At 42.1% G+C, this 23,513-nt stretch overlaps 2 protein-coding genes and 1 long non-coding RNA gene across 12 annotated transcripts; 1 reads left to right on the top strand and 2 right to left on the bottom strand.

Moving 5' to 3' along the window:
• Positions 1 to 980: 980 nt before the first annotated feature.
• On the bottom strand, positions 981 to 2,038 carry LOC120321456. The gene is made up of 2 exons (XR_005561060.1): positions 1,958 to 2,038; positions 981 to 1,300 (listed from the first exon to the last, which is right to left on the bottom strand). It is a non-coding gene; the product is annotated as an uncharacterized LOC120321456 (long non-coding RNA).
• Positions 1,978 to 23,501, top strand: LOC6533542 (mediator of RNA polymerase II transcription subunit 15). 10 transcript variants are annotated; one of them, XM_039373956.2, is made up of 9 exons: positions 1,978 to 2,082; positions 8,394 to 8,669; positions 13,077 to 13,171; positions 13,351 to 16,485; positions 19,354 to 19,514; positions 19,895 to 20,191; positions 21,345 to 21,825; positions 21,887 to 22,014; positions 22,076 to 23,501. In XM_039373956.2, exons 2-9 carry the CDS (start codon positions 8,551 to 8,553, stop codon positions 22,163 to 22,165), a joined length of 4,506 nt encoding a protein of 1,501 aa, XP_039229890.1. In that variant the 5' UTR covers positions 1,978 to 2,082; positions 8,394 to 8,550; the 3' UTR covers positions 22,166 to 23,501. The 10 variants fall into 10 exon arrangements, with proteins under 10 accessions (XP_039229890.1, XP_039229895.1, XP_039229889.1 ...); XM_039373955.1 differs by lacking the exon at positions 1,978 to 2,082 and adding an exon at positions 4,202 to 4,488 and having other exon boundaries at positions 8,193 to 8,669; XM_039373958.1 differs by lacking the exons at positions 1,978 to 2,082; positions 19,895 to 20,191 and adding an exon at positions 4,203 to 4,488 and having other exon boundaries at positions 8,193 to 8,669.
• LOC6533543 (probable insulin-like peptide 5) lies at positions 11,881 to 12,436 on the bottom strand. Its single transcript, XM_002094217.4, has 2 exons — positions 12,241 to 12,436; positions 11,881 to 12,159 (listed from the first exon to the last, which is right to left on the bottom strand). Exons 1-2 carry the CDS (start codon positions 12,398 to 12,400, stop codon positions 11,996 to 11,998), a joined length of 324 nt encoding a protein of 107 aa, XP_002094253.2. The 5' UTR covers positions 12,401 to 12,436; the 3' UTR covers positions 11,881 to 11,995.
• Positions 23,502 to 23,513: the final 12 nt, after the last annotated feature.

Here is a 23,513-nt window from a genome sequence, read left to right on the forward strand (position 1 = left end):
AAGGTTTCTTATTAAAAAGTTCTCTAGAACAAAACAAATACGAATGTAGCAATTAATTTAACATTTCTATACCCAACTCAGAGTAAACTGCAAATATTATTAAATATATTTTCGTTTGGTGTACGGGGCACTACATTATATGGGCGCATACTCACTCGATTTCTGTGTATCTTCTGCCTGGTTTTTGCCCCTTTGCCGCACTTGGCCATGCATATGCGATACATTATAAACACTCACCTGTTCCACTCAGGTAGTAGCAGCAACCAAGAGCACATGCCATACAGTTGGAATGGTGGAGGTGAGGGGGAGTCTGGGGATTAAAAATATTTGCACATTATAGCAATACATACACTGCTCCGCTGCGCTTTGGATTCGGATACGGATTCGGGTTTGGATACGGATTCGGATTCAGATTGAGATTCTTTTCCTAGTGCCGCTGTTGCTGCCGCTGCTGCTGCTGCTGCTGCTGGCGTAGCCAAAAACAATTTCAATTCTAATGTGCCATTAATCATTCACAAACATTAAACATATTATATTTTGCTGGCTTTCTAGCGTGAAATACAGGCAGCTTAGTTGCCTGTCAGGTGTTCTGCAGCGGAGCTTTTTTGTGCATGGGTTAAATTTCGCTGACAGGAGCAGAAGCACTGGGATATAGGGGGGAGAGGGGGGGAATGGGCGGGACAGGTGGGAGCACAGGTGAGCAATGGCGAGAACACACTGAATGCACTAATTGTTGTGCTTGAGCGCACCGAAAGCGCACATGAACTTGTGAAATTGCAGGGCGCAACAATATAACAGCGCTAAGTTGCTGCCGCTGCTCTTGATGGCAAAACAAAATTTCCAAAAATATAAGCAGATGAAACTAAAAATACTCAAAGCACAAACAATGAGCGGGATAACGAACAAATATCGAAACGTGTGCCAACAGACGCCTGTCTAATACCATGCTCGAATATCACACTGCAAAAAAATGCACGTAATTGTCATCAGAATTAAACATTCCATTTATTGCATTTTTTGTTGATTGCATCATATCATATCATATTATTAACAAAAAACGATGGAAAATACAGATTCTGTCTAACAAAACTTTCCCTGTGTAATTAATGTACATGTGCATCATTGTTTATTTTCATAATTAAATCGTATTAAGTAAATGAACACTGCCTTACAATATTTTCAAAACAAATATAAGATTTTCGCCTCCGTGCAGCAATTTCAATTGTGTGCGGTTTCACTTCAATCAACGGCAAATAGAAATCCAATTTAAGCCCAGCTTGTCGGCGCTGCCAAAAGTATGCTACGAAAAAATATGAAACTTAAATTAACCAAACAATCCATCTAGTCGATATAACCCGGTGTGTGTTTGCAGGGCATTCGAAACGTTTTCAATGGCTTTCCAAAAATCCAAAAATAAATGTTCAATATTTAGAGGAACATGCATATAAAATTGGAATCGTGTGCGTGTGAATAGGTGGAGAAATGTACTACATATATCGGAATCGTTGTTTTCTTGTTAATTAGGTGGTTTAGCACAAATGCCAGTGTGTGTATGCGTGTGTGTGTGTGTGTTTGTGTGTTAGTGCGGAATATTTATCGCTTCTTGGCTTGAAGTGCTCTTTTCCTTATTTTCTTGTTGGCTTCAGCGAGTGGAACAGGGGAATATGTGATTAGCCCCATGTCCGTGGCTAATTTATAATCGGGTGTGAGTGGGCGTATTTTGCTTTTTGCCCAGAAGCAGGAGATTTAGGTGCCTCCACACAGAGATACACTCGATGGGGTGTCATCATCGGCGATTTTCCATGAATATGAATATATATTGTACATATATATCTATATTATTAAAAAGCAACTAGAGCAAGAGCAACTTTTGCTGCTTTCGCGAACTTTTCCGTCGACAGCAGGCAGCGGTAGCAGCGACTTTCGTTGAGCGGCGAGTAACAATAATAATTCGCACCGTGGTCGCGAACGTGGTCACCACATCAGCCAGCTCCTAGTTCCGAGAACCGAGTATTCCGAGTCCAAATTTCGAGTCCGGTGCGCCAGTGAATCGCTAGTGAAGCGCCAGTGCATCAGCGACAGGTGCAGCTTTGTGTGTGGGCATACAGTGTGTAATTTGTGGGTGCCCGTGTGTGTCTGTGTGTAACCGTGTGTGTGTGTGTGTGTGTATGTGCACTGCTGCACCAGAAAACCCAAAAATAAATGCCAGAAAATATGTCACCTGCAAATAGTGGCGAACAATGCAAAAGATATGAAAAACTCCCCGCCGCGAATGAGCCATCAAAAATTAATTAAATAAAATGCATTAAAGGAAAACCAACTGATATATATTTTATACACATATATACATATATATATATATACATATGTATATATACTCCATTTGCATCCAGCGCACACAAAAGCTAATTAGCATTTAAAGCACAATTAAAAAGTGAAGCCGTAAAGGCTGGTAAAATGAAATCAACTTCAACCGCGAGTAAAACCAAAAAGCCAAAAAGCACAAAACCAAAAACTGAAAACTGAAACACAAAAATACTGAAAAACCATTTTTCTGCAAGTGAAACAATTAAATGGCATTTTAAGCGCATTTCTTCCCGTATTCCCGTCCAATTTCTATATGGACACTTTCTTTGTGCTATTTTCATGGAGGGGGGAAATCGCTAACCAAAAATACAAAAAAAGAATTATAGAAATCCGGAGGGTAAAAATGTTGACATCGCTGGCGAGGACGTGGAAAGCCAGAAAGAAAATCAAATAAATAAAATTAAAGAAAAACCAAGAACTACACTCAAAAATAGAATATTAGAGACGTGCCGTGAGGGGAGGGGGAGGGGAGGGAGTGGAGGGGTGTGGCAGTAAAAATTCTGTAATAGTCGAGCCATATAGCCTGCATACACAATCTATAGCTAAAGATACAAATGTATCTATCCATCTTTCGCTGCCGCTGTCTCCATCTTGTCGCTCATCGACGGCGACCGAATATTTTTTTGTACATATATAATTCATTTTTTCTGCCGCTCTCCTTTTTTTAACTATTCGGTTTATTTGTTGTTCTTGCTGGCGGGTGGGCAAAAAGCGTTCTAAATATGTGACCAACTTACAGTGGCGGTAGAAAAAAGAAGGTGTTCCTCGAATGAATCAGCAAGGAAAATTTGTGGGTGTTTTGGACCGTTTCTCATACTCATTGCCCAGCTTTTGAGCTTTTTAGCAATGTAATCCCCTTAGTCTTCAATTTTGAATTCAAGGTGGTAATTCTGATGTCGATGTTTTGAATATCTGCCAAATGCGCTTCAATGTATTTTAATTTAATGCCATCATCATTGCTAATTAGGTAATAAAAGTCACTCATCCATATGTGCAAATGCGTAAGCGGTTCGGCTTTTGAAAAATAAATCATTTTAATTAATTGAACTCTCGTTCTTTGGCTGCAAATATATCAATATGTTTAGTCGATATACATTCTTGCAATTTTTGGCAACATTATTTTATTGATGTATTTTAAATAAAGGTTGTAGATATTTATAAATGCCTTTGATGGGCTATTTCAATATACATTCAACTTATTCAAAATTTGTGTTACTAAATGTCTTTAGCGAATAGTAAATTTTGTGATTATGTTTTGGAAAATTGTAATAAATGTAAATATAATTATACATGTAGCCATTATGCAAAATTTGTAGGTCAAAAACTCTTCATTTAAAATTTGAATAGAAAGTCCACCATTAAAATTCAGAATTTCTTAAAACTGTAAATCTTTTATATTGCTTTTAATGGCTTAGCTTTCCGTCTTAAACATTTGTTTGCACACCGAGTATATACTCAGAATATACGCTTTAAGAACAGAATCACAACAATGCACCATATTTCGGCAGCGAGTGTGGCAGATTGTATCTGAGTCCACGCATTCGCTCGCCCGTGGATACAGATACATTCCGGCAGATACGATCCGCAGCAGCTGCTGCTTCCTCTTCTCCGTCGGTGCCAGAGACGTGAAAATGTAGACTGATGAAACGGAATACAACAAAAGCGAAATGAAAATCCAAATAAAAATGAAAACGAAACGAATGAAAATGAAAAGCCAAAACCAAAACCAAAACCAAAAGCAAAGGAAAGGCAAAGCGCCGCCGACGATGATCATTGCGTAAAGTTGAGCGTTCTCGCCGCTGCTTCGCTTCTGTTGCTGTTTCATTTTCAGTTTCAGTTTCAGTTGGCCGATGGTGCGCTTACAAAACGCCGGTTTTTCGGCGGACGCGTTCGCCTTCGCTTTCGCGCTCCTTGAAAATCCAAAACCCTGCACACACAGATACTCACCCACACACACTAATAATACAGGCGGTTGGGTGGGGGAGGTGAAAGTGCAATAAGAAAGTGCAGCGGGGTGAGGGGGCGGGAAAGTGGCCGAAATTCCGTGCAGCACTCTAAAGCCAACTTTAGCAATTGGATGGCGTTATTTTTGGATTAAGCAGCGCCAAATTGTTACAAACGGTAAGCACCCACATTAAACCAAATACGAGTAAATACGAATTTTCCCTCAGTGTGTGTGTATGTGTGTGCAAGTGTGCATGTGTGCTTACACTTAAGCCCGACCAGTGTGCGTGTGTTTATTTGCTGAACATTAGTGTGCTTAAGTGCGAAGCCCAACCACCCACTTCTAAGCCAAAAACAAGTGGTTTTGCACCGAAAGCAAATTAGCTGAAAAATGCTCCAGTTTTTGGAGCCATTTGCCTTTTACCCAATTTGAAATATTCAGAAATCTACGTATAAAAACGATCATAAATTTTGATTTATTATTTGTTAAAAGATATGAGCCAGAAATCATAAATAATATCTATGGAATTTTTCTTACGATATCCAAACTGCAGGCTGAAAGCTTTATAATGCTGTAGAAAATACACAAAAATAGTTTCTTTCTTTATTAAAAAATGTTATTTTGTTTTTACCCCTGAGTTTATCTTCCTATATAAATTTGTCACCTTAGTTTTTTTCAACTTAATATGCATCCTTGCCATAAAGCATAACCATTTAACTAGGGTAATAAATCAACTTTAATCTTGCCGCCTTTGTCCTCAAATATTTAGACTGAAATGTGTTTTTGTCACTCAATTACAAGTGAGAAAATTCTTCAGGTGTTCAATATTGGATGATCAAATTGCAGTCGCTCGGCTAAATATTTCTGTGTTTGTGTAGCGGCCACATGCAATATTCAAGCCATTCAACATTATCGAGAGCAGTGGCAGCACAATGCTGTATTTTAATAATGAAATCAGCAAAAACATAGCAGGCTAAATCAACAGCTTTTAGCCAGTTTCGAGATTTGGCATGTGGATATATGTACTAGACGAGAGGATGTGAAATCCTCGAGATCCACCTACATACATATGAGTCGACACCCAGATTTGCGAGATGCCTCGACTCGCCTCAGTGAAAATCTAACAATATTTGCACCTGATTCCAATGCACACGTATATGTGTGTGTGTGAGTGTGTCTCAGCACACACGCACACATTTAGCCACGATTATAGTTTATGCAGCACTCTCAAAATGACAGACACACCCACACATGCCATGGAGTCGAACCGATGGCTATGCCAGCGATGATAATGATGTCGATGCCAAAATAAAGACGCTGAAAAATGAACAGGGGATGGATGTTAATTGGGTTGTGGGGAAGATTCTATACCCTCTCTCTCACCTGAAGAATGCCAGCTTAATTATTGTAATTAATGGATTGCCTCAAAAACGCGGGACACACAAAAATCAGCTAACTAGCTAATTGATGATTTTTTAAAGGATTTTCACATTACTTACTTACATCTTTAATACATAGGTGGATTAAAGTGCATATCTGTATAGTATATATGCTTTAGTAAAAGTCTTAAATGTACTAAAATCAATTATCTATGTATTTTATAATTTAATGGCATTTAAAAGTCATCTTTTATAATTCAAATTCAAATGCTAAGTCCCTCGGGCTTAGTTACATAAATTTCGAAAGCAGATCGCACGCTGAAATATATTCGCTTCGTCTACCGCTAACACATTGAGTAATTGCAGACAAATATTATTTAAAAATTTGGCTCAAGGCATTATGCCATGTGACATATTGGCTGATTGACTGTTGCCAGGGCAATATTATTTTTAAAGCGAAACATTCAATTTTTATGCCCAAACCAATTTCATAACTTAAAACAAATGATGTGAAAAACTCTCGACACTGCAACTCTGGTTAAATTTAAATGTACACATGTCCTGCGGCTATTAATTTGTTTCGAAGCAAGAGTATTCAAAGAGTTGCTCAGAAATGTGTGGGCAGGCATATGGCACATTGTATATGGCACAGGGTTATATTCTTTTTTTTTGTATGGCAAGGTATGGTTGCTCATACCCTTGCTCATTTTGTTCATTTTTTTTAAACATTATTTTTGCAGGAATTTTTTATGCAAATTCCCTTACAATTCGTGTGCTAAGTACAGAGTGCAGCACGCACCTGTTCGTGTGCCTCTGTATGGGTATGTATGTGAGTGTATGTGAGTATTTGTGAGTGTTTGTAAGTGTATGTGAGTGTGCATATGTGTTTGTATGAGTTTTGCGTTAAACTTTAATTGGGACATCAAGTGGCAAGCTCTTGTTGCTGCTGGCGCTCTTTTCTCTCTCGCCGTATTGCGTTGCTTTCCTGCCTTTTGTGTGTAATTTGCATAATATTTTATTAAATGTTGATTAATTTGCGCGATTCTTGGTCCGCCTCCGTTGGCCCAGTCAGAATATTGCGTGCTTACGGGGGCAGAAGCAGCAGCAGCAGCAACAGCAGCTGTGGCAGCTGCAACACCACCACCAACGGCAGCAGCAGCAGCAGTAGCAACATGCAGCATGCAACAGCAGCAACAAGAAGCAATTAAACGGCATAAAATGCCTGCAAACACAAATATACTTAATTCCAACGATTTCAAGTATCTTTTATTGCATTTTCCATATACCCATTGCCCATTGCCCTTTACCCCGCATACCTTGTAAGATTTTCGTACGTTTCGCCTCGAAATGACGCAAATCTCAATAATGGTATCTCTTCAACCCAGCTGCTAATTTTATTTGAGGTGACACACAAGGCGGGAATTTCAATTTCAAAATAGAGACATTGAGAGAGTGGATGATTCGAGTGTGTGTGGAAAATATGAGTGTGGCAAAAAAAAAAAAAACAAAAAATTGAGCACATTTCAATATTTTTGGCTCTATTTTTAGGCCAACGCACAAAATAGCAAGACAAACAAAATCGTCTGATGAACGAACACACACAAAAGTATAAAATACTTTTTGTTTTGCCCAGCCAGGCGGTGCTCAAATTAGTTTAAGATACATTTCTAAATGTGACAGTAGTGAGTGAGTGTCTCAGGAAATTGGAAAAATAAATACTATACGTGCCGTTTTGCATATTTTTGATATTTCGTAGGAAGTTCCACAATTGTAATTTGCTAGCAGCAGCTGTAAAATCAGAATGCATTTTGTTGCAGCCAATGGCAATTGATTCCAGTTTGCAATTGAGCAATTTTTGACTATAAAATCTTTACATATATGTATATCTACAGTTTTTGGTGGCATTAAAGTGTTATATATACATAGATCGTTGACATTGAAGTGCTGCTGGAAATATTTTTCAAATTATTTCACGCTTGTTTCACAAACTAGTACCAGTCTCCTGGTTTTTATTTTGTGTTTTTAATTCGACTTTTTCATATATTTATAGGGGAATTTAATGATAAGTTATACAAGGTTAGCAGAAATGGCAAATAAAAGTGTTTCAGTCGTTATTAAATACAGGGCAATTGTTTTATAGGCCATTTGCACATTACAATTGCAGGTTCTTAATTAAGTGTTAACACATTAATTAATTATGCATAAAAAAATGAAATGTGTTTTTATTACAGACAGCCAATTTGTTGAACACATTTGCCTTAGCATATTTCATTATAAATAAAGGATGTTTTATTTTATAGTTTTATAAAGGTATAATAGTCCTTGTTAGTGTGCAAGTATATAGAACTACTACACAACTAATTAACTTTTGTGACTGCTTGTTTAAGAATTAATTAAACGCTGCCATTGAAACTTAATCACATTATTGCCAACTCCTTTACAGGAGAAGTTTTCGCTTACCTCATTATCTCACTCAGTCGTATTTTGCATTTCAATTACAGAACGAACAACGACCGACATTTAACGATTAACATTAAGACCAACTGAAGTAGGGGCAAGTGCTTAGGATTCTATTTTTCGAATCGCCCATATACCGCCAGTAAAGAAGAACAACAAAAGAAAACCCGATAAGCAAAACTAAGTCGAGCGGAAGATTTTAAAAAATATTTTTTATCAACAATATTTTCGAAAAACTTCCAAAGACATTCGAAGCAGTAGCAGTAGAAGCAATAGCAGTTGAGAGCTGCGAGGCAAACAAAAGGAAGGCAACAAGCAACAAGCGAAGTTAAACATTGCCAAAGGAGCAACTCGATTCCGCAGGAAGAAGCAGTCCACAGAGGAAACAAACATCCTTGCAAAATGGCCGCCCTACAACGGAAGCTGGTGCACAAGCAGTTCAACTCGCCCATGGGCCTCTATTCCCAGGAGAACGTGAAGGCCACCTTGAACCGCGAGCTGAAAGCCTTCGGCGGCGAGGGGTAAGTAACCGGGCGCGGGGGGAAAATGATTAAAAATAAAAAAACGAAAAAAAAAGAAAAAGAAAGAGAAAAATAGAGCTTGTTTGCCCAAGCGAAATGATTATCATACATTTAAATGCATAATTTCATAAAATAGATGAAAGCAGCCAGCTGGGGGAAAAATGCTCGTAAAATGGTCGATGGGGTAGCAGCGTTTGCTCTCCTCTTAGCCGGAATACATACATTCCTAGCGGGATTTCTAGTCACTTTTTAGGGCCATCGAGGCGCTTTAAGAAAGGGCGTTTTAAGCCCCTAATTGTATATATATACATAGCTTAATATTAGTGCCTTTATCTAATCTGAAACCAATTCTGAAGATAATATTAATTAACACTTGGCCATGAAAAAGTGTAATTTTCAAAGAATATTTTTATAGTATTTAATTTGGCTTGAATAAACATTAAATTTAGTTTATAATTTCACATTTCATACTAAGCTACTTATGTTTTATTATTTTTAAGATAATCTTAAGCAATATTTTCTTTATTACAATACCATTTTTTTTAAGAAGCTTTCAAATTTGTGCATTGTTAATTTGAATTTAAAATGATGAATACAAGATAAATTCAATTTAAATTGATTTTTTAAAGATTTAAATATTTTATCAATAAGTGTCTAGAGGGAGATATGCAATGGCAGAAACTGTAATGGCCATTTTTTATTCGACTTAGCCCTGGAAACACAAGCCACGCCGAAAGCCTCCTTCGCTGGCTGTTCTATTTTGACAGATACAAAATCCGCTGCCACAAAACAGGTGCACAAAACACATTAATTAGTGGGCCAACAAGGGGCGGTGAGGGGGAGTGGCGTCGGTGGGAGGGGGGTTTGGAGGGGGATGCCCCTCACTTTGTGCATTGCAGCGCGACTGCAGCGTCGACTGAGGCAGCGACTGCGACTGCAACTGCAACTGCTGGCAATTTGTTGCTGTGGCACACAGATACTCAAAAACACGATGTCGACAAAAACAACAACAAGAGCTACAACAGTCCACAATTAAGTGCTTTGACGTTTAATTGTAATTACCAAAAAGCTTTACAGGCAACACACGGCGACGCGTATTTCAGCGATGCTTTTCCCACTCGAGATTCATTTGTAGCTGGCGCTGTTGTCGCCACAACAATAACACCATCTCGTTGTAGTGCCTCCCCATAGATATCGCTGGCATTGTTGTTTGAATAAACCGGCCTCAGCATCACCTCACTTCAGCTCATCTCACCTCAACTCGTCCCACCGATCTGATACGATCCGCCAGATAGATATAGTGGTGATCTGCTCTGGTGAGCAAAAAACTTTAAGTGGCTTTCAGTTATTCGGTGACTATGCGTGCGACAAAACGTGTTCAACTGCAACGGAGTCTTTAACATTTAATTACCAGAGCCCAAAAACTAAAAACTAAAAACTATAAGCTGACAACTGAAAACTGCAAAACTGAAAACTCAAAACTGCAAAACTGAAAACTTTCAATCGCGAATTCGCGAGCGTGAGTGTCCGTAACGTGTTTTCCCGAATTAGGGAGCAACTTTTCCGAAAACAGCTGAGCCAAGGCTTCGCCCAAGTTTAAACTTCAAAAATAAAATGTACGTGTAGCGAGAGCAAACCAAAAGATACTTTTTATATAACGCCAGTCGAGTGTGAACGAGAAAAAGGAGCATTTGGGATAGAAGAACTTGATCTTAGAATGTTGCAGCCAAACTGAAATACACAACTAATATTTTCGAATATTATTCAGATCTACTTAATATTCTTACTATATTTTTATGCTTTTTAAGCGACTTTTATTGTTAATTGCTATGTTTTTTAAGGGATTTTTATTGTGAGAATATTTAGCAGTGAAGTATAAAATAATATAGTATAGTAGAAAACAGTGAACAAAGTTATTTCTGTGAATTAAATACGCATGGAGGTAACAATTCTTGTGTTAGGAACCCAGAATATAGATTACTTAATAAGTTACCAACAAGTTATTACGTTTAACATAGAATTAACGTTACTAATTTTAAATTGATCATGTATAATACTCGTATATTAAGTCATTCGAAAGTACCAATTAATTTCTGCGCGTGTAGAGGGATTAAAATAATTCAAGACGTCAGCTAGTCGATGAGTCATGCAGTTTATCATTAGTGCAGCGATTTAATGCAACAGAATCGAGTCAAAAAAAAAATAAAGAAAAAAAGAACAACTAAAACAATGTCAACAAACAAGCGGCAGGCGTCTAGCCAAAAAAGTAGTGAGGCATCTCTTGACTTTCTGCCCATCGGTGAATCACAGGGAAATCGGAAAATTAACCAATCAAATTTCGAACAGAAAATAATTAAAATCTGTGCTGTTGATTAAGCGACGCCACTAATATTTGGCAAATATTTGAGCAAATCTCTATCAAAACTCAATGAGTTGAATGGGAGACACAATTATTTTTGAGCTAACATTGGCCTGCAGCGAATGAGGCTGTCAAAATGTTTACAAATGCTTCAATTAAATCAAATAAATCAACTAATTAAAGTTGAGGCCATCAGATGTGAGTGATTTCTTTTCAAAGGGTCCCAGCGTTAAGTTCAATGTCAAACGTAATGAAGAACAGCTGTCATTTGGCTTAAATTGCCAGAAAAGCTTAAAGCTTGGCGATTATCTCTGGACTTTGTCGTCCATAAATTCTTTAAGGTCTTATCTCAGCAGGCACATTTTCTTAGCCTAAATATTTCCGTTTGTTATCCATTTTTGGAAAGGCAAAGCATTGCGGCCAGATTAAGATGATGCGTTGAGAGCAAAACATTTCAAGCAAATTATAATTAAAGTTGAAAACTCTTTTCGGAAGCTTAAAGAAAATCGCCAGACAAGCAAAAGGCGAAGGCATAGTTTTGTTTTTGCAAAATTTCCACCCAACTTGCTGCGATTTGAATCAAAATTCGCTTTTCCTTCCGCTCAAAGAAGCACATTTTGGTTTGGCAAAAAAAAACATTGTTTTCGTAGAAATGGGATTTATCAAAGTGTTTGATAAAATAATATGTTTTTCGGGCCATTCATTGTTTTCTTTTTCTAAACATTAAAAGCATTTTATAAAAACAAGAATATATAATGAAACAATGTGTGCAAATATATATTATATATATATATTTAACTATTACTCTGACTCTTTTTCCAGTTTGAAACAATTAAAAACTCTTGTTTCGAATTGCGCTTATTTATTTTATTCGCCTGTTTCTAAGCTGTGCATATAATTCATACTTAATACTTTTACGTAACATGTCGCATATGTATATACTGATGGTCCAGGTATCGTAGCAGATTTATGATTTGCAGTATGAACGCAACGTGGTTAAGGAGCACGCTTGGCGGCAACAGTCGTCCACAACGCCTCGAAAATCGCGCTGAATGCCCGACAGTGAGTTCATGTGGTGAGATTCGGAGCTATCCAGATCGGTCAAATGGTCCTCATAATCGAATAGCCCCACTGCAAGTGAAATAAGTGAGTTTGTGTCGTTTGGAATTTGGAATTAGGAATCCAAACCCCAAAAAAGAGGCAGATACTCACAGGAGCCACGTTTGGAAAATAAAGGATTGAATCCATTGGGGCAGGCCGTCCTCAGCATGTCCATCAAATTCGGGCCACAAGCGCGAAATTTGGAGGACTCTACGGTTAGCAGGAGCGGAATCAGGAGCAGGAGCACTGGGATCACGGAGCGGAACATCATTGCCTTGCTGGAACTGCAGCTGGATAGGATGTGGTGCAGTTTCCGCCGCCGTCAGCCATTTTTATATCCGCCGGCGCACTTTCACCTGTCAGATTGGATTAGTCTTTTTGGGTCAGCGTGGGCCGGAGCGTGCTTTGCTTATTTTCAATGTCAGGACACCGAAGGATGCTCTCATTAATTTATGCCCATGGATTAGCGTAACTCTCGTATAATAGGATGCACCATGGGGGTGGCGGAATCTATACATAATAGCAGTAACTTAAGTCTATGGCGCCGTGTATGCTCTCTAGTTTAGGGGTCTTTATTTTCAATAACTTTAATTGGCTTACAATACTTGTTACCATTAGTTACTTAACATGATTTGTATTCAAGAGTGAAATGTTAAAGTTATCAACATATTGTATATATAAGACAGTAAAATCATGCTATATTTTGGCTTGTTAATATGTACAAAATACAAACTAGTGCCAAAGGAATTAATAGCAATCGAATTCATGCCTGCGAGGCGAGCATGTTTAAAAATAAATTCAAATTTGGCGCAAACTGCTTGCAAGCAGTACAAGCAGTGTACCACACACAAGCAGTACATGCCGCCAAATTTGAAATGTTTCCTAATACATTATTCGTTGTGCGCCGATATATACTTATTGCATTGTTCTTATACGTTATTTTTTAGGATTGAAGTTGACGAGCAAATAACAAAGCCCCTGAACTTGGCCAACTCGGCCGTTCTGCGCGCCGTCGAAGAGGAAGAACAACAAGCCAAATGTGGTAAGCTATACTATGTCATTGGTTTTTTGTCTGTGCGCGTTCATTTCATGTTGCCGAGACCAAAAAGAAACAGTGTAAAAACATTCAACAAAACAGCCAACTCCAGTCCCAGTGCTCGTTCAAAACTAGTGTTTTTTACAGATAAAGTTAAATAAATTTAGGGCTCTTGCCCCTCAAAGATTTTTACCCCATTGAAAGGCAGAGCCGTTCGCGTCAGCGAGGCGAGGTGGATGCACTGCATCACACACTGCACCAGCAGCTGCTCAACCAGATCAAAACAGACTATCTCAGTCACCAGCAGGACATCACCATCGATCGGGACACGGTGCTGAAAATCAACCGTCTGGCCACCAAACGCCATCTGCTCAAGCGGGATCACAGCTGGCCTCCAGCTGAGCAGGATCAACCGTCCATCAATGCCGAACAGAGCCATCAGATCTCCTGCAGTCCCTCGCACAGTATTGAGGCTCTGCGGGAGAAGTTCCAGAGTCCCACCTTGGTTATCGAACCCACCGCCAAGGAAGTGAGGGAGCAGCGACGACGGGATGGAGATGGTGCCTCCAAGGAGCGATCCAAAACTCCCCAAAAGGTCAACGATGAACGCAACCTGGCGGAGGTGTTCCATCAAACTCCCTTATCGAAGGGCTTCTCCGCTCCCGAAACCAAAGCAGCCGATGTGGACTTGGGTTTGGTAGCCCCGCGATGTGAGTACTACGAGCAGTTGGCCCACAAAAGATCCACCACACCAACTCTGCCTGCTCAAGTGACTCCATATAGGCCAAGATACAAGAGGCAGGCTTATTCCCTGGATCGTGGACGCGCCCGGAAGCGGACAGTGGGTGCTCCAGAGTTGCCGCCACCCAAACCGAGAACCGCAAAGCCGAAAGTCCAAAGGCGTTGCATAAAACTGGCCACCGAGGTGAAGATCTCGTATGGCCACGACGGCGACAGCGAGGATGAGCCCAATTCTGGTCAAGATGTGGACTTGGAGACCTTGCCGCTGCCACCGACACCGGTGCAGCCAGCTGCCGTGAATCTCAATCAAGCGCAGACAGCAGGGCGAATGGTAATTGACAAGCTGGCAGTTAAGGAGCAGCAGCAGATGGCTTTGGCTTTGGCCACAAATGGGAGCATCAGTCCGAATCCGAATCTGAATCCGAGTCCGTTGGCCAACACTCGCATTGTGCCCATTCGCGTGGAGGCATCGACGGAGCAGCTCAAGCTGAGTGCCCAGCAGATCTACGACGACGCCTGTTCGTATCTGCAGGATCACCAGGAGATGGAGGACATCCAGCAGCGACCCCCCAGTCCCACCTATGTGAGTGCCACCGGTGGTATTAAGTTGCTCCAGCGGCAGTCGAGCAGTACGCCAGCCACACCAGTTCCACCGCCACCTCCTCCGCCAGTAATGCGATCCAAGTCTGTCCAGAATTCGCAGGCTAAGGACAAGCAGACGAAGAGACAGGGTCGCATCTACAACCTGGAGACCACTACGGAGAAGCAGCATGAGGCGCATGTTGAAATTGCCCAGTTGGAGGCAAAGTATGCCCACATCCAGCAATCCATAGCGGAGCACCTGCTCCAGATCGATGCCTATATGGAGAACGCCAAACAGGCGCTGCAGAGGAGTGCCCAGACCACACCAGTATCAACTCCGGCCCCAATACCAACGCCACCACCACCTCCTCCGCCGCCACCACCACCATTAGCAGCACTACCCGCCAGACCCCTCAGTTCGGCGTCCAACGAATCCTGGGACATCTTCGCCCATCGCCAGTCACCCATTTTGGCAGTGGAAAGTCCACTGCAGGCGATTCTCCGCCAGATTTACACCCGGGCAGCTGGCTTACCGAAAAGGCTTTCCAAAGAGATTAAGGAGGATGCCGACGCCGAGGAGGAGGAGGCATCACTTACTGAAAACGTGCCCATTGTGGAGCGGGCTCTGGAGGATCTGCACAAGATTGCGGTGGCACTGGAGCAAAAACCGGAACCCGCGAAACTCATGCACGTAGAACTCCGGACAGCGCCAGCTGTCTCTGAAGCGGAGCACGTAGTCATCAAGGACGAGGAACAGGACGCGGAACAGGACGCGGAACAGGATGCGGAACAGGACGTGGAACAGGACGCGGACATGGAGTACAGACACGTATCGGATGTAATTGCCAACTATGAGCAGTTGGCCAAAAAGGAGTACGATGAGTGGAGGGAGGAGCAGGTGGTAAAAAGCGAGGAGGTCCTGCCCAAAACCGAGTTGAGAAAGGCAATAGAGGAGCAGCTGGCCAAAAAAGGATTGAGGGAAGGTAAAAAGGTACTTGAAGGGGAGGAAAAACCACTTACCAAACTGGATGTTCAAAAGGATGTGAAAAAGGATGCCAATGCAGTGTCACCAGCCAAACAAGATTTACGGGAAGAAGAAAAGGTATCTATCCTAAAAGAGAGTGGCAAAGATTTGGGTGCAAGTGAAGCCAAAGAAGATCTCACAAAGGAAGCAGAAGGGGAGGAAAAGGACAGATCCTGCGGCCATGGAGATACCTCAGTCTACTGCCCAGTTTGTGATGAAATGCGCTGCTCACCAAACACCTGGGGCAAACTGAGCAAAGCCGATCAATGGCGGCTTGCCAATCTGCACAACGAACCCTTGAGGAACTACAAAGCCACCTACGAGATACGGAGTCCGTACATCTCGCGGCAGATCTCCTGGGAGGACATGCAGTCGGCCAAGGAGAATGTGCCGCCCGAGAAACTGCAACGTCAGCGGAGTTTCGTGGAGATTGTGACCACACCAGCGACTGAATCTCCGCCGCCATCTCCGCCGCCTCCACCTCCACCTCCACCGAAGCAGTTGGCCCTGCAGAAACCGGAAACGGAAGCAGCATGGGAGCGCAGTCGCTCGCCCAGTCCGCTGCCATCTCGCAAGTATCCCGCTCCACTCATAGAAGCACCACAGCGCTCCAGCTCTCCCTATGGCCTCAATTCCGTCCGCTCGAAAGCCACACCATCGCCCGTCAATCTGCCGGCGAAATTTACGCATGTGCCGCAACTGGAAGGCCACAATATTGGACTACTGGTGAAAACGGCCACGGAGCCACTGCAGCAGAGCATGTCGGCATCCTCTTCACTGCTGGCTGCCACGCCCCCGTCCACGCCCCGTTCTGCGGCACAGCCCTCGCCCTTCGAATTCCCCAGTCTCGGTCGGGAGTCGGCGGAGCAGCACAAGTTCAAATCCCTGGCCTCCATGGAGGAGGTGCAGCGAGATTTCGGCGTTAATCGATCCTTCGATAATGTGTCACCACGTCCATATCTGGGTATTGAAGGTGCGTGGCATCCATCCCCCCGGATTTTTGTATCCCATTCTGTGTTCTTATGATTCTATGTTCTTTTGAGTGACTCAGTGGATTTTATACCTTGAGCACTTAGGGATTAGGCGAATAGCAAACCAAGTGATTCAGTTCTCAGGTTTTGAGTTATAAAATAAATTTGCCTGGCTCGTTTGTTTCTAATTCAGTTACTCGTATTTTAGCAGGATTTTGATAGATCAGAATAAATTTAATATATTTTGAGCTCTTTGAATTTAACTGTACGGATTTTTAGCTTAATATTCAATTTTTCTTCAGCTTATATGCTTCACAGACAGATCTATTTTCGAATTATATTGCCGACTTTATGAGCAGACATATATCACAGATATATATTTTTGGGTACAATGAATAATTTGGCTAACTAGATATGTACATATATTGCCAGACATGTGCTATTCAGTCCAAATACTCATTAACTCGAATTAAGAATTTGTAGACCAATACAGGTTGCCGAATCCTTTAGTCACTTGAACTAAGTTACAGCTTTGTAGGACTCAAAATATTTAAAATTTATTGTTTAAACGTGTGTAAGCAACAGGCTCGTTTGTACCGAATGTTAATTGTCATGCCTGCACAAATTAAATGTCTTTTTGTGGGCCAGCTAGATATTGTGAACATAATATTTGTCGTATTTATCTGTGACGTTTGGCGGTCAAAACGAATTTGTTGCGTGGCTAACGAGCAAACCTTTCCAATTATATCAAATAATGGCGAGTGCAGGGATTATTTCTATGGTTGATATGGCAGACATGTGAGTTACAAGCTTGCTAATAATTTTAATGAGCCAACTTTTGTCGTACACCTGTGTGAATACGTTTAAAAACCGATTTATTTTAGTTCGCCCAAGATGACAGCAGTTTAAATTTAGCCAACGACTCGCTGGCTTTTGAGTCACAAACTATGTACTTATATATCTGCCCTGGCCCCACAAGATAGATGATAGATAGTTAGTTGGCTGGGATTAGGCTATATCCGCAAGATGGATGGACGTGTGGTGCGCCCACTTGATTTGCCGCCCAGGCATAACAAATCGCCATAACAATAAACAGTCATCCAAACTACTTGGGAATCCTATATAGATCTCGCCAAAGAGCGGCAAGTATGCGAATATATCCCACTATATCTATATATATAGATATATGTATAGATATAGATAGCAAACACCTTGAGATCTTCTGCCGCGAGTGAGGGAGTGGGCATGATGATAAGTATTTCAAGGTGGGGCCCACAAATCACACAAAAATCGAAGGTGTGTAAACAATGCCAGCAGCCTTTTGTATGGTGAGAGGTATCCATCCCGATCAAGATCAGCATACTTAGCAGACCCTCGCGGATAAATACCCATACCCATCTGCATTGGTATACCTATAATATCTCTGAATTGCTCTCGGAAAAGTCTTTACTTTCGCGTATCTCCCGATTCCGATTCAGATTCAGATTCAGATTCAGATAGAGATTCAGCTACAGCTACAGCTATATGTACGTAGATACGAAAGTCGAGTGTGTGCCGAATGTGTGGGTTGGAACCCACACGAGTGCCAATGTTTCTACATACATCTCGACGCGCTGGCTAACAATAATTTCCTCTGCATTTCTCTGGCTCCTCACTTAGTAGCATACATCGAAGGCAAACATATCGCAGCGCGAACGATCAACGAATTAGCAAATAGAAATAGCCAATAGCTATAATAGAAAATAGAAATTAAATTGGGCAAACGCACGCGAATCGAAACGAATCGAACTAAATCGAAATTCAATTAAACAAAATTCTATCGCCTGTTTCCCGAATCATTAAATTTTTTTTCTAATTTTTCAACGATATCGATCCGAAGGATAAACGAAACGCGCGCCGATCTGCAAAATATAAAGCCTCAAAATCAGAGCCATAAAATCACATAAAATCAGATAAAATCAATATCAAAGACGAATTCGTGGTGTTCCCCTAACAAGCAGACTCTCCAATTATCGAACTCAATTGAATTGATTGCACCGCGGGATTATATAACGCTCTTCTTGACTTTCGGCGAGCGGACAAGTCAAAAAATAGCCGCAAAAAACAAACATATACATCTTGGCATATATAAGTGTATTTGTTATTTTTGATATCTATACGAGAATATTTTTATTCTTACGCAAAGGCCCGATCGGCCATATAGATAGATAGCCAAATAGATAGAGATACGCGAATAGAGAGCAATATATAGATAACCATGGTCGCTCAGTGGAAAATCATCAACGAGAACTACAAAAATCTGGAGGGTAAACACACACAATTTTCACACCATCCATATGTATGCATGTATATAACCATATATCTGCTCGATTCACTACGATTTTGAGCAAACAATGTTGCTCATTTCCGATGCAACAGCAGCAGCAGCAGCAGCATTAGCAGCAACATGTTGCACGTTCAGCGACGACATCCTCATCACCCCCATGAGTAATGTCAAATTCTTAGCTTTCGACTCGTTCTCATCGTCTAAATTTAGACGCAATGACAGCCGTGTATGATTTGCAGAATCGGACCCGCCGTTCCCACCGAACCCCCAGCCCCGCCCCCCTTCCGCCTCCTTTGTGTTCGCACATTGCTATTCCACATTGGCTATAATTTTAATTGGCTTAAATCATTTTCAAATTGTTTCGCTAGCACTGGGCTGCAGTGCGGCATCCAAGGTTATAGTGACGCCCACGTTTTGGCCGCATTTTGTTGAATGTTAATGCACGGCAGCTGCACTGAGCAGCTGCATCATCATCATCATCATCGCAAGAATTCCGAGTATCCAAACGTTACCTCAATCGTTTTCCTCTCTCTTTTCGATTCAGGCTACAAGCGTGTGGCCTGGCCACCGGCCTCCGAGGAGCGGATCATCCGGGAGTTCACCCCCCAGCCGCAGACCCAGAGTCCGGCTCCCGGTGCCGGAGGCTACTATCCCCAGGCCCAGGCCCACGCCCCCAGCACAGCAGCGGCTGCCGCGCCACCTCAGGTAAATGATGCAATGCCCGCTTTTCCAGCCAAAAACCAATGTACCAATGTATATAGAACACACACTATATAGTCGATAGTTTCGTGTGCGTCGAGTGTAAATATAAATGTATACTGCCACTGCCACAAATTGTTGCTCATCCGGTGGGGCATTAAAACGCCATGTACATAGCATTTGGAGGTCCAACTCCGCACTTCGCACTCCACACTCCCATTCCCCAGCCTAACCACACTGACAACTTGCAGGGTCCCATTTATAACAACGTCCAGCCACGCACCACCCAGCCACCACAAAATGCCTACCACCACCACCCAACAGCACCACAACCCACCTACTCCAGCTCCACCAACCAGTACCCAGATAGTTATCCACAGCAGGAGCAGCAGCAGCAGCAGCAGCCTGTGCAGTACACACAGGCCCAGTTCAGTCGGCAGCGCTCGAGGGAACCTGTCCAGGTTCCAGCTCCATCTCCAGCGCCCGCATCCGAGCCCAGCTATCCCGCTAATCCGTACCAGAACTATCAGTCCAACTATCCGCAGGAGCCGCTGCAGGCAGCGAACAATGTGGGTGGTGGCTGGAAACACATTGGTGCGCCGCAGCCCAAGGAACGCAGTGAATTCACCGCCGGCGGAGGAGCCTATCCTCCGTTCCAGGGATCCTACCAGCAGCAGCCGCAGGTACCGTCTTGGATCCAGTCCCAGGATCCCGACTTTTGGCTAAGCGAAGTGATGCTACCTATTGCACTTGCACTGCGGCTGCGATCGTCTATGCCACCTGCCACTTGCCACTTGCCACCTGCCACCGTTGATCTCCCTCTGTCGTAGATGCTTTTCCTTCCACCTTCTATCTCGAACACTTACTAAACTCCCTTCTGAAACACTTACTAAACATTATTTTCTATTATTAAAATAACACCTATTTATCTTTCTATAAGCCTTCAACTTAACCATGATTTCCTCTTGTACATTTAGCTTAATAGCATTCAATACTAAATCTGAAATAGGAAGTAGTTCTCTTTAAATGTAGTGCTTGGTAGAAAGAAATACTAATTTCTAATAGTTCTTATTTAAGAGCTCATATGCTGAATTGAATTAAATACAATTTTAAAATCCGGTAGTAACAGATTTGATTATTACTATTAACTTTTAAAAACGAATCTTAATGTTGACAAAACTCTCTGGAAATGCATCTTATTTATTTGGTTTTCTTTAACTTTCTGCAATAAAAGATGCATATCTTAAGAATATTTTTTGTATTGGTCTAAACTGTGATAGCCTTCAAACCTTTAAAAATTTCTATGAATTTCTTCAACTTATTATTATTAAATTAAAGGGTCTTTACATTTTTTTTTTTAAATAGATCAAGCTTAGATTATCGTCTTTATTGTCAAATAATTGTTGGTAACATTGTACTCACTCACTTTTGCATGGCGGATTCGAAACTAACTCCTGTTTTTAGGCAACTACTCGCTTAACCCATGGCTTTAATGGCATTTGCTTCTTTCTCTGCGACTTTCAGCTGTAAACTGCGCATAAACTTACCCAATACTCAACCTCCCATCCTCTAACTATGGTCTCTTGTCTATCTCTATCTCCAACATATTCTATCTGTCTGTCCACATGCAATGTGAATGTGTCGTATGCACCTCCCAACCAACAAAACACCACTCAAATCATTACCTGTGATCGCAACCCATGTCAAACATGCATCTTGGCACCACCCAACTTCAATGCACCACCACTGCACCAATGCACCACTGCACCACTGCACCAATGCACCACTGCTCCACTGCACCACTGCTCCACTGCACCACCGATTAAATATGAGCAGCAGCAGCAGCAGTACGGTGCTCCGTCTTACGATGGCCAGCAGCAGCAGCAACCTGCAGCACAGTGGCAACAGCAGCAGCAGGTTCCGCAGCAGCAATATCAGCCTCAATCGCAGGCTCAGGCGCCCTATCAGCCAGCACAGTGGAACCAACAGCAGCAGCAGCCATCGTACCAGGCTTCACCGTACCAACAGCAGCAGCAGCAGCAACAGCAGCAGCCATCCTATTACCCACAGCAAAACGGTGGCTCGACCTTTGCTCAACCCCAATACAATTCTTATTCGCAGCCCCAGTTGCCCTACTCGCAGGATCAGACTGATCTGCAGCAGCAGCAACAGCAGCAGCAATATCCAGGAGCCTTCGCTGGACAGGATAGCTACCGGGGCGCCAGTCCCGGCATCATCACCCTGCGCAAGGAGGCTCCAGTCAGCCAGCAGCCAGCGCCAGTCTACACTTCGCAGCCTGCCGCCGTCAGTTATCAGGGTAAGTTGGATCTCCTTTAGTAAGTAATCCTATAGATATAACATGGATTTCATTATAATAGGAGGCAGCAAATTGCGCGGAGATTTGAAGTGGCCACCACCGGAGTACAAGGAGGCAGCTGCTCGCGAGAACGAGGAACGACGCCAGTTGGCGTTGGGCCCCGTCTGCCGTCCCAGGCGAATCAACCGGGTAGGATATATCCTTCCAAGAGAAATATCCATCCAATATTAATGCATATGTGTAATCACAGGACTACACACCCTTCTTTGCCAAGCACCAGTTGAACAATGGATATCCCAGCTACAAGGTGCCTCCTGGCACCCAGCACATTTTCGGCTAAGTTTGGGAAAGGAGACTTTAAGATGCCAATAAGAACAGCACGATAAAATATTCAATGGAACCCACTTCATAATAATACTGAAAACGATCATGTCTATGTTACTAAAACGAATCACTAACGAAGCAACCAATCTATATATAGGATATATATACAATTGTTATACTAATCTCAAATGACCACTAACGACGCCATATATATACTATACATATATTACGAAACGAACCCATGATAGGTGAATGCAATACTACAGCAGGTGTGACTTCAACCCGTGAATCATCTTCAATATTTTCTATATAATAGATGCTAAATGATTCAACGAAATCAGATGGCACACTGTTAAGTTAATACTAATGATGATTCGTGGGCTTGGAGGCCTGGATGAAATCCGGATGCCCAAACGGGGCGATGGATAACGAAAATCTCCATGTACCCATACTATATACACATATTTGGAGCATGTGCATATAGTATGGCCTAGATAGGAGACCAGAACTATATGCTAAATCATATAGTGTTAGATTCTAAGATGATTGTTAAAACTGTTAACTAGCAAATGAAATGGACACGATGCGACCCAAGACGGAAAAATGATAATGAGATTGAACCTTGTCTTAGTTTTAAGAGCACTACTAAACTATTTATTGTGAGCATATTCTATTTAACGCAGATCCCGTGCAGCGATGAGCTCAAGGTAACCGCCGGTGGGGAAACCACATTCACTAATTGTAAATTGTAAGATGATGAGTTGCCCGATTTCAGGGCACATCCTTTGGAGCCGCTCGCACGGGTTTCTCCATGTTTATGGTTTGAGTTTGCATGCTTTTTGCTTATATCTATACTATATGCACATATATATATATATATGAATTTACCTTGACATTGTTAAACTGCAAATTATAAAAAAAACCGTCAATTATCCCGCTATAAGTAAGTTATACAAGAGATTAGGCGAACGCGCCGAAACCAATCTGTGAGTTCCCAAGAAGGCCATTCAAGGACAATAAATTTAACGAGCTCGTTCGGATCATCACTCCCCACCAAAATGCCCCCTCCATCCGCCCGAGGTCGGTGCTTTAGTCCGCCCGCTGACCCCGGGCAATAATATGAGGATGCCTTTGCCTGCTGGACGAGCAGCCGCGGACTCAGTGCCCAGATCTTGGCGAATGGAGCGGGAATGTGGCCGGGTCGAGGCTGGAGAACGGGCCAAAAACTCTCAGACTTTACCAATTACTACTACGACCAGCAATGTCTATACGCAACTACACTACAATGTATAACTAATACAAAATGAGAAACTAAATAAACGGCAAGTTTTGAATACTCGCGACGAGAAGAACTATTTTGGATC

The sequence above is a fragment of the Drosophila yakuba genome, chromosome 3L (assembly GCF_016746365.2).
Source record: "Drosophila yakuba strain Tai18E2 chromosome 3L, Prin_Dyak_Tai18E2_2.1, whole genome shotgun sequence".
NCBI lineage: Eukaryota > Metazoa > Arthropoda > Insecta > Diptera > Drosophilidae > Drosophila > Drosophila yakuba.